We start from the raw sequence: 12084 nt of genomic DNA, 5'->3' as shown, positions 1-12084 counted from the left end.
CTTTAGGCTTGCTTCACATGCTAAGGTTTTGAGATTACTGCATAAGACAGACTATACAATTTAAAAAAAAAATCTCTCAAAAGATTTGAAATCCCCTATTTGACTAGAGTCCTACCTTCAACAATAGTACTGCACTGTCTTTATATCACTAATTCCCTTGTGTAAGCTGCCAGCCATTAGGTGTTTCCATATCCCCCCAAAAAATTACAAATAAAACAATATTAACCAACTTGAATCAACGTACTGATACCATTTCAATTTTCCAATGCTATACCCAAAACTGAAAATGCAATTGTGCTCCACTTTTGTTTGCAATATTAACCAAAAGTTCATCAATCATATCTTGCACAAATGTGCTGAAGCCATTATCCAGTGCTACACCCAAAACTCAAAATGCAACTGTGCTCCAACCTTTTAAATAAACATCTTATAGTCTCTATATGGGTTAATATTGTGACGGTCCTAATGCATTTTTTTTAAACTTCTTAAAGCAGCACAACACTATTTATTTATGTCATTGGGGCCACCATATGTGCCTGGTCGTTAAGTACATTCACAAATAAAATGGTTCTCATATGAAATCACTAAAGGGAAGAGAGGCTTACCTGCTATTTATACCCATCAGTCATCCCAACGTTGAGTCTCTGGCTTTAAAGCAGACGTCCACTCATTTCCATAATAAGTTCTCACCATTCCACCCCTCCTTCTAGCCTGTATATCCATATTGCTCTTTTTAATAATTATTCTTACCTTTTCTTAAGAAAAAGCCGCTCGATTGGTATCCTGTAGGAGCGGGAGGTGACATCCGCCCCTCCCGCCGCTCTGACCTGGCCTCCCGTCCCACCGGAAGACCCGATCCGCTATTTCCAGTGGCTAGAGGCAGACTGGAAAGAAGCGTCGGCTTTGTTCCAGTCTATGTCACGTCACTTCCGCTTTACTCAGCTGCCAATAGCGCCAGTTAAAAAAATAAAAAAAGACAGTATTCAGAATCAATGTTTTTGCCGATCTGAATACTTTGAAGTGCAAAGGAGGGATTTGGGGTCTTTTAGACCCCTGATTCCTCCATAAAGAGTACCTGTCACCACCTATTACTGTCACAAGGGATGTTTACATTTTTTTTAAACACAATGTAAAAAAATAAAATAAAATAAATATCATTTTTTTTTTTAAAGCGCCCCTGTCCCCGCGAGCTTGTGCAGCAAATAAAACATACTTAGCCAAGCCCATGCCCGCATTTAAACGGTGTTCAAATCACACATGTGAGGTATCGTTGCGATTGTCAGAGCAAGATAAATAATTCTAGCACTAGACCTCCTCTGTAACACTAACCTGGTAACCGTTAATTTTTTTAAAGCGTTGCCTATGGAGATTTTTAGGTTCGGTAGTTTGTCCCCATTCCACAAGTGTGCGTAGAAAGACACTAACCTGTCCCACAATCCAGCGACGTGGCCACCTGAACCCTTCCATTCTCTCCCCTGCCTGTCCACGGTGCTGGCAATACTACTGTAGGCATCTGGCTGTGACAGCTTGTAGCTTTACAGCCGGGTGCGCATGTCTCACTGTGCTGTCCTGCATATCTGGAACCTGTGATGTGTCCCAGAAGATCACAGGGAGGGACGCCTAGGTGGCCCAAGCGGAAGCTCGTCGTAATCGTGATACATTGTGGAATCGAATCGCTTACCAGATAATCATAATCGAACTGAATCGTGAGACCAGTGAAGATGCACACCCCTACTACATGGTAGGTGATTCGATTGGTGGTTACACAAGAAAGATAACAACGTTTTTGTTTCTAGTTCTGGATACAGAGACTGGAGGCTAAGGATGTCCACATTTGGAGTCCAATGAATTTGGCACATCTGATTGAACACCTCAGGATGAAGAGACCATGCCCCTTGGACCAAGCACTGGCAGCAGAGATACGTGACTTGTATAAACTGAAAATGAGATATAAATTGATCCAACCAATATAAAATAAGGTGCCAAAGTGCCAAGTGGCATAATCAATACAATAAAAAAAAATTGCATTAGAGTCCATATACCATGCTTTAAATGCTTTAAATTCACACGTGTTCAAGTGACACCACTCTTGTGCTTCCCCCTGTGTGAGTACTCCCCTCAGGGAGTATGACCTTGCAATTAAGCTTAGTCTAAACAAGCCAGCGAACCAACTCTGGGTTCTGTGTGGATAGATCTGTGATATCCTATGCTGTCTAATGACGTAGTCTCCACATGTATATGGAGGAATTGTGGATGAAATTTGGTTATTGATTTTCACAAGCACTATATAGCACTTTATAATCATAGCAAGATTTAAAGTATATTATATGGACTTATTTGTTTTGTTTTTTTTGTATTAATAATGACACACAGCACTTTGGCACCTTATTTTATATCGATTTGATCGATTTATGTCTCATTATTGATTTTTTGGCACTCTATTTAGCACAGTTAATACTGTATATTTTTATTTAGTATTGCATATTGACACTAGCTTAACGCGGTATTTTCATATATTTAAATTAGAGATAAGCCACTTGCCAGTTGTCTACTCCTGACATGTGGACTGCAGAAATGTCCTGGACAATAAGTTTCTGTCCACATAAGAATCTGGATTGCTCCTTTATGGCAACCAGCCTCCTCATGCCCCCCTTGATGACCTGATATATACCAGTGTGGTGGCTTTGTCCAAATGCACACAAATTGGGTGTTTCTTTAGAAAAGGGGCCCAGTGCTGGAGGGAAACCCGACTACCCAGAGCTCCAAGATGCTGATTGGGGGTTTGTTTTCCTCTCTTGACCATGTTCACTGAACTGTCGAGGATTGGAAGACTGTCTGTTGTAAGAACCTTCTAATTGCAAAAAACGAAAGATTTTCCCAATTTCTCTTAGGGATTAATAAAGTATTCTGTATTTTTTTTCCACTGTTAGAGCTAGACTTATTATCTAGCAGGACAAGGAAGTTCTTGTTCGCATGAACAGGAGCATGGTGGGCCAGCCCAGGGAAAGAGCCTGCTCAAAATGAGGTAATCATTAACCCGAGAATGCTCATAGTGAGCTCATTATAGGATTCCTTTTGGATCTTATTTATCAAGAATGAGCTATTAGAGAAATAATTTTATTTTGTTGAAGAAAGACCTTTGCCTGGGATGCATACAGAATCAGACCTACTGTAAGTATTCTAGGTGCACTTTGGAATTCTGGAGAGCATTGAAGTTCATCACAAAGCCCTAAAGCAGCTGAATTGTCTATTGGACATTAGTTGCAAGGGAGATGAATCCTCGGATAGCCTGTGTTCCAACAAGAGCAGGCATGGGTGCATTTGTAAACAACCTGGGAGCAGAGGATAGACTGAAAGGCATTGAGACAAACTCAAAGTAGTCATCTGCCACGGCAAAGTATAGAAATAGCTGATGAGATGGGTAAATAAGAACACTCAAGTAGGCATCTTGAATGTCCACGGATGCCATGCGTTTGTTCTCCTTGTCTCCGAAAGGCAATTACCGAGCTTGCAAATTCCATACAAAATTTTGAAATTTAAAGAAATTTGAGGGATTTCATATCTGGAGCTGGGACTGCCAGGTTAAAGAGAGTTTTTAGAGGATGATGAAATGATCATGTAAAGGGAAGCTAATCTAGTTCTGTTTATTAGAACTTCAACTGCCTACCATAAATACATAATTTCATTAGTAATACAAGTAAACCCATCAAAATCGACACCCTTTATGACAAAAAAAAAGATTCTCAATTTTAAACAGTCAGTTTACTTAAACCAATTTTAAAAACATACTGAAAGGTTGAATCTTCACTGAACTGTAGATAAAGGTCCTGTTTTTACCCTTGTTAAAAGGGGTCTCATATAGCTTGTTGGCTTTTTTTTAAAATACATTTCATTATGTATTTTGTAGTTAAAGTGGGGCTCCATAGTGGATTGTGTTGTAGACTCCAATGGCCATAAATCCCCAGGCGGTTACAAGATATCAGTGGGTGCTTTATCAAATCACTGTATTACACGCATAACTTTATAGGATAAGAGTGGGTAAAACCCACTGCTTTGTGAATGATTCTACACTTAACAAAAATAAATACTTACGGTCAGTCCTGAGGAAGTTATTTAGCATTTGGAAAAGTGGAAAGCTCTGCCAGGAATCTGGAGGTTGTGCTTCTATTGCAGAGTTCATATCAACAGAAAACAGCGACCAAAATATCTCGGCATGCTCCGCTATCAGATCTGGCCACCAGGAAAAGGCCTATATACAAGAACAAGCAACACATGTTACAAATAGAACTTGATTTTTGACCTAATGGCAGGTATATGGTTATGTTATGCCAGGCTGATTATATTAAAGCTTATTGGACACATATTACTCTATATGTAAAAACAATTGAGCATCACCTTTAATTATTCACCTTAGTTTTCATTACACTACAACTCCAAAAAGAAATACTTTGTGTACAGACTTTGTTACAAAAGATAACCTATACTACAGTTCTTATTAGAATTATGCCAATATGCTTAGCCTACAGAAGGTTTATATTGCAGTCGGCTTGTTGGATTGTTTTACCTGCTGGCTTGAGATTTTCCAGCCACAGCTCCTATTAAAGTGGTTGAAAAGGCTGAAGTTTTTTTTAACCATATTGTATTGTATTATGGTCTTGGGGGGAAACCTGTGCTGCAGGGTCCATTACTTTTTTTTCTTAAGAATAAACTTTATTTTGTTTTACAGCAGAGCAATACAGCTAGACCAACACAAATGAGCAGAAACGAATAAGGAAAGGTAGACCACCACAGTTTAACAAATCAACTTGTGGTCATGTATAGTGAGAATGCAAAACATTCAGAAAATACATTAGAGGACATTATCAGGCTGTTGCAAGGTAATAAGCTCAGACAACTACCAAAACTGTGCCATGTTGGCTTATGGCATGATATCCCAATGACTCTGGGGTTCAGGAAGATAAAACCAAAGAATCTAAAGCGAAAAGAGATAGAACAGAGGAGTGTAGGAAGAGTAGAGGAGGAAGAAAAAGGGAGATTGCATCCTAATGGGAAACAGTTTCATACAGCATTAGGCCACCAATTAATGCAATGGTCAGAAGAATGGTTAAAGTTTGGCAGATTTAAAAAAAAAAAAAAATCCAAGGGTACCATAAGGCCAGCATCTTCAGGTACTATTCACGAAGATTGGCGGTTAACTCCTCCATCCTCATGATATGGTTTCATTCCTCAAACCATTCCCTAATGGTAGGAACCATCGTTTATTTAAATTACATGGGAATTAAGGTACGCCCTACACATAAGAGGAATCTGAGAATACTTTTTTTTATTGTTTGTCACTGACCCAGGTATTATCAACATTAGGGGTCACTGGCCAGGTTCTCTCTGTAATCAAGTGATAATAGTTTTAATATACTTTGCCAAAAAATCTGAATGTGAGAGCACACCCACCAAATATGTAATCGGGTGCCACCGGATTCTCCACATCTCCAGCACTGGTCAGGAATTGATGGAATGATTTTATCCAGGGAGGCCGGACTTCAGTACCAGCATGAAAGAAATTTGAATCTCCTCTCTTGCATTTAATTAGCTATGCAAGTTTTAAATGTCAAGGGGAAAGCTTTGTCTCAGTCTTCCTCCAAAATGTAATGGCTCAGTTCCCTCTCCCAATCTCTTGTATAGAGGGGGCACTTAGGGTAGGCAAGCTATAGGCAAATGGTCAAAAGCGGAGATACGGACAGTCTGTCTGAAGCATACACAAGTTTCAAAAAGCTTCAGATCTCTATGAAGATATCCAGTCTCACTCTATGGAGCGTTTATGCATTGCTCACACGGCTTTCAGCTTGCATATGGGCAATGTGTACAGCTAAGCTTTTATGAAGCTTTCAGTAATCTGTTGCTAAGCATTTGTAATGCTTTCTGCAAGCTTTAAAGGATAGGGTCACCTTTAAAAAATAATAACATATAGCACATATTTTAATCACTTAACCACTTCAATACAGGGCACTTGCACCCCCTTCCTGCTTAGTCCAATTTTCAGCTTTCATTGCTGTCACATTTTGAATGACAATTGCGCGGTCATGCTACACTGTACCCAAACAAAATGTTCATAATTTCTTCCCCACAGAGCTTTCTTTGGTGGTATTCGATCACCACTAGGGTTTTTATTTTTTGCGCAGCAAATAAAAGACAGACTGCACATTTTGAGAAAAAAAAAGCAGGAAAAAAAAAAGGAGGTAGAGCAGAAGAGTAGGGGGGTACAGAGGTGAGACAGATGTGCAGGTTGTAAAGTGGTGGGGCAGATGAGAAAGGGGGTTACAGTGGTGGGACAGAAGAGCGGGGGGACAGCAGTGTGGAAGATGTTCAAGGGGGTACAGTAGTTGGGCAGAAGTGCAGGAGGTACAATGGTGGGAGAGATGAGAAGGGGGTTCAGCGGTGATACAGAAGAGTGCAGTACAGTGATAGGGCAAGATGAGCAGGGGGTTACAGTGGTGGAAAAGATAAGCAGAGGGGGTTCAGTGTTGGGGCAGATGTGAAAGGGAGGTGCAATAGTGGGACAGATGAGCAGGGAGAGTTACATTGGTGAGAAGGTGGTTTCAGCAGTGAGACAGAAGAGCATAGGGGTACAGCATTGGAGCAGATGTGCAGGGAGTGGTGGGGCAGATGAGAAAGAGGGTACATTTTTGGGGCAGATGAGCAGGGAGTTACAGTGGTGGGACAGATGAGCAGGGGGTACAAAGGTGGGGCAGATGTGCAGGGTAGTACAGTAAGGAGACAGATGAGCGAGGAGGTACAGTGATCTGAGGCATGAAGGTGCAGACATTGGGGCTGATCTAAAGCATGAGAATTCAGGATGTTAGTCACTATTACTGAAGTTTACAGCATTTACATTATAAAAAAATCCTTTTCGCGATTGAGAGTGAGAGTGCTCTTCTGCCCCATCACTGTAACCCCCTGCTCATCTGTCCCACCAATGTACCTCCTTTCTCCTCTGCCCTGCCACTGTATCCCCCTGCTCTTCTGCCCCACCAGTGTAACCCCCTTCTCATCTGGCCCATCACTAAACCCCCCTGCTCCTCTGTCCTACCACTGTAACCCCCCTTGCTCTTCTGTCCCACCGCTGAACCCCCTTCTCATCTCTTCCACTACTGTACCCCCACACATCTGCCCTACCTTCATACCCGCATGCTCTTCTGTCTCACCGCTAAACTCCCCCTGCTCATCTGCCCTACCGCTGTACCCTCCTACTCATCTGCTTCACTGCTGTACCCTCTTCTCATCTATGATATGCGTAATATGCAGAGTGGTGTAAGGAAGCAGAGTTGAGAGACATCTACCTGTTCTGGCACACTCATCTCCGCTGATCCACCTTTTACATCCAGCCCACATGCTTGTATGTGATGTCACTTACAAGTATCTGGAATGAATACGCAATGATGAGCTCAGGTCAGGGGAATTTTCTGAAAGCAGTGATCCTGTGTGCAAGATCAGGCCTGTGCAGCAAAATTGGGTGTGATTTTTACTGTGCTGAATTCTGGCTGTGGCTTAAAGGGACACTGAGTGCTGGGGTTCAGTAGTAAGTTACGCAACGTTCAGGGGTCAGGTGTAAGGGACGCAGAGTTCAGAGGTTGGGAGTAGGTGATGTAGAGGTTGGAAGTAGTGACACATACACATAAATATATATATATATTTTTTTCCCCAACAAAGTTTCCAGAAGCTTAACGGTAATTCCAGAAAGAGGCTTTGCGTGCCGCTTGCACCACTAGTGCCGGAGGTTGCCTACCCTTGCTCTACTGTATGGCACAGTGCTTTAAATCAAGAATGCAAATGGATGAGCGGAGTGTTGACCTCATCAATGTGGTGAACCGATGTTCCTTCAATGACCACTTAGCATTATGGGTGTGGGTTATTAACCACTTCAGCCCTGGAAGGATTTACCTACTTCCTGACCAAGCCAACTTTTGCGATACGGCACTGTACCGCTTTAACTGACAATTACTTGCTGTATCCAAACAAAATCTATGCCCTTTTTTTGTGGTCTTTGATCACCTCTGTGGTTTTTATTTTTTGAGCTATAAACAAAAAAAGAGACCATTTTGAAAAAAAAAACACAATATTTTTTACTTTCTGCTATAATATCCCCAAAAAATATATTTCCTCATCAGTTTAAGCAGATATGTATTCTTCTACAAAAGTTATAGTGTCTACAAAATAGGGGATACATTTATGGCCTTTTTTTTAAAATGTATTTTTTACTAGTAATGGCGGCAATCTGCAATTTTTTTGGGGGGACTGCGACATTGTGGCAGACTGATCAGACACTTTTGGCACTTTTTTGGGACCAATGATATCTATACAGCGATCAGAGCTAAAAATAGCCATTGATTACTGTATAAATGTCATTGGCAGGAAAAGGGTTAACACTAGTGGGTGATCAAGGGGTTAAATGCATGTCCTAGGGAGTGTTTCTAACTGTGGGGGAATGGGACTGACCGGAGGAGACCAATCACTGTTCCTAATCAGTAGAAACAGACCTGTCTCCCCTCTCCTGACAGAACAGAGATCTGTTTACATTGACAGATCTCCATGCCGTCTATCACAGGAGCGATTGCGGGTGCCTGGCGGACATCGCCACCGCCGGGCATGTGCATCAGCTCCTACTTCACGCGGCGTTAAAGTGTCCGCCATATAGCTACGACAATTTGAGCAGGGGCGCAAACCTGCCGTCATATTATGACAGCAGCTGGTCGGCAATTAGTTAAAGCGGACCTTCAGTAATTTTTTCAACTTTCCAGCGATCAAATCTTCTGCCCTTGTTGTTTTAACTTTAGAATATATTTTTTTCTGCCAGTAAAATACCTTATACAGCCCACTTCCTCTTTCTTGTCTGGTAAAAAGTCTAGGCATATGACATCATGCACAGCTCTCTCACTCTTATGAGAGGTTGCCAGGAAGGGAAGGGGGATGAGTCATAAGAGGGCCAATGAGGGCTGCAAAGCTGAAGGTGTGCTTCTGTGTGTTTGTATAAATCCAGGAAGTGAACAGGCAGCATCTTCAGCTGCCCACAGTTAAAATGGTTGCAGACCGATTTAGTGGAGGGAGATTTATGCAGCATATTTGGCAAGTACAGAATCACAGTATATATAAAATAATATGCAAAGTGGTTGGAGGGAAGCTTCAGAATGGCAAAGATGTTTTTATTACAAATTATAGGAGCAGACTGCAGTTCCTCTTTAAATAAACTAAAAAGTGATTTAGACAACTTGGCTATATAGACTGGAACAGCTATGTAAATTAAGGACAAGCTGGGGAGGAATAGGAAATCATTTGATACGTAAAACAGTTCATATATATGTATCCTAAAGTGTTACTAAACCCAGGAGCCTGCACTGACTAAATCTAATCGTGCACAGAATATGGAAATGCAATTTAGTAAAATTTAAACTGCTAAATACCTTTTCTCATTAGCAGTATATAGCAGCCTTGTGACTTGTATCAGTAAACAACGACAGAGCACAGACTAAAGCTTGTAGGAGTTTTCATTCTCCTCTGACTGTCCTGTGAGGCATGACCCCTGACCCTCTTTCTGGACATTACTGATTGGTCCTGTGCTGATCACATGCACCCTCCCAAAAAAACTAACTCCCTAGCAATCCAGACCAAACTGAGCATGTGCAGAGTGCCTTCTATGGCTCAGATCTATTAGCAGATGGATTGAGGACAGTAAAAGAAGGGGAGGATCAGAGAAGTCAGGATTAAACAACCTTTTTTACACAATGTGGAGGATTAACCCCGTAGGTTCCACAGTATGACAAGCATGCTTTACTGCATATACACACTGTTGTGAGTTTAGTAACACTTTAAATTAGAATTAACTAGTCTTCCTGGAGTTGAGCTTTAATTAAAAGAGAACCTTAAATCACATACCTCTTTACCCTATGGAAATTCCCAAGTGTTGCAAAACAAAAAAGAAATGTTTAAAAATTAAAGCAGTAAAATGCCTTATAAAGAAAGTATAAACATAACAAGCAGCTCAATATAAACATCTCAGCTTTAATCATTGTAAACCCTTTCATATCAAGGGGTCATCAAAACCTGCATAATCACATTTGTATAGTAAATGATTAAACCAAGTAGACCCCTGGTGGCAGGTGCTGATGCTGCCTAAACCCATATGTGGTCACCTGGGAGGGAAATTGGTTGGACTATCTTGGTCCTTAAAATATAGGTATTGACACATAGTAGTATCATAAAATTATTTCTTACATAAAACTGAACAACATTAAAAATAACAAACCAGACCCCACCCAGATACAACAAATTACCGGTGACCCCAAGAGATTCCCGGTTTCGCGGGTTGACCGCTTCTTCAGGAGGAACTCTGTGTAGCAAATACAACAAAATGACACATAATAATCCGTGACGTCAGACGCCGATTTTGAGCGGTGTGACATGGCGACCTTGTCGGAGAGCTCATTTAATGTCCCACATCAGGACCGTTCAGTATGAGCCGCGCAGGACTCTCACTGGGGCAAATACATTTGGACGAAAGATATAGGTATGCCACTGCTGCTGCCGGTTGTTTGTGGATTACTTGTCCATACATGCCAGTTCTGATATACCAACGCTGTTAATCTTTTCCCTTCCTCTCTCCTACTTTTGTTGCCTTCTTCGGATTACCATAATTTCCTCTTTGTAGCAGCCGGTAGTGGATTCACACTGTGCGGCTGAATATGTATCACTAGTGGGCTTAAGCACCAGCTCCCAATCATCTTACACAGATTGTCTGTGGTCATGTCATCTGTCCTTACCATTCTGCTGCCCCTGTGTACCCAGTATTTTATGTAAAGCGGTAAGCCTTTATCTTCCACCCAATTTCCTTGCTGGAGGTTTTTTTTTAACAAGCAGATAATTAGACACAAAATTGTAGAAGAACAATTCTATTTTGTTTAATGCATAATGTATTTTGTACAATTCTATTCCAAATATAAAAAAAATAAAAAATTCCAATTACATAGTTAAATTGAAAAAAGACAAAAGCCCATCTGGTTCAACCAAAAAAATAAATACAATCCCATATATACAATTCTATACACACAGTTGATTCAGAGGAAGGCAACAAACTCCAGCAAAGCATGATCCAATTTGCTATAGCAAGGGAAAAAATTCCTTCCTGATCCCCCGAGAGGCAGATTTTCCCTGGATCAACTTTACCTATAAATGTTAGCACCCAGTTATATTATGTACCTTATTTATCGGGCTATAACGCGCCCCGGCGTATAGCGCGCACCCCCGAATTTGAAGGAAGATTCCTGCAAAAAAAAAAAAAATACCTTACAGTTTGGATGCCCCTCGTCGGTGTCTTGCCCGTCGTCCATCGCGTCCTGCCCGTCGTCCAGCGCGTCCATCGGCGGCCTCGTCCGGTCCGGCGTCCTTCTGCGGAGTACACTCGTGTATAGTCGGGCGGGCTAGGCTCCTCTCGCGTAAACGACGTACAGGACGCACACAACGTGACCACGAGAGGAGCCGAGCCTGCCCGACTACACCCAAGTGTACTGCGCTCGGTATATGTTGGCGCAGTGGTTCGAACAAAGCATGGGAAGCGGGTATTGGCGTATATTGCGCACCCACGATTTTGCCCTGTTTTTCAGGGCAAAAAAGTGCACGATATACGCCAATAAATACGGTACATTTATGAAAGAATCCAGGCCATTTTTAAAGCAATCTACTGAGCTGACCAGAACCACCTCTGGAGTGAGTCTATTCCACATTTTCACAGTTCTTACTGTGAAGAAACCTTTCCGTATTTGGAGATAATCTTTTTTCCTCTAGACGTAAAAAAAAGTGCCCCCTTGTCCTCTGTGATGACCTTAAAGTGAATAACTCAACACCAAGTTCACTATAGGCACCCCTTATGTATTTTTACATGTTGATCATATCCCCCCTTAATATCCTCTTCTCAAGAATGAATAAATTCTGTTCCTCTAATCTTTCCTCAAAGCTGAGCTCCTCCATGCCTCTTATCAGTTTGATTGCACTTTTCTGCACTTTCTCCAGTTCCCCGAAATCCAATTACCCTGATAAATA

General features: G+C 41.5%; 1 protein-coding gene across 15 annotated transcripts in view; it reads right to left on the bottom strand.

The window, feature by feature from the left end:
- The window catches only part of CADPS2 (calcium dependent secretion activator 2), a 777539-nt gene that overhangs the window by 233927 nt on the left and 531528 nt on the right, over positions 1-12084 (bottom strand). For 9 of the 15 annotated variants that reach the window (XM_040343717.1, XM_040343721.1, XM_040343726.1 and 6 more), the window contains 2 exons: positions 9925-9933; positions 4093-4249 (listed from right to left, as the gene is read on the bottom strand). In XM_040343717.1, coding sequence (XP_040199651.1) covers positions 4093-4249; positions 9925-9933 — 166 coding nt within the window. The remainder of the gene's footprint in view (positions 1-4092; positions 4250-9924; positions 9934-12084) is intronic. The other 6 variants (XM_040343719.1, XM_040343724.1, XM_040343729.1 and 3 more) reach the window with 1 other exon arrangement.

Source organism: Rana temporaria, chromosome 3, assembly GCF_905171775.1.
Source record: "Rana temporaria chromosome 3, aRanTem1.1, whole genome shotgun sequence".
NCBI classification, from domain to species: Eukaryota; Metazoa; Chordata; class Amphibia; order Anura; family Ranidae; genus Rana; species Rana temporaria.
Note: the sequence above shows the minus strand (reverse complement) of the source record. Positions and strands in the feature narration are given on the sequence as shown.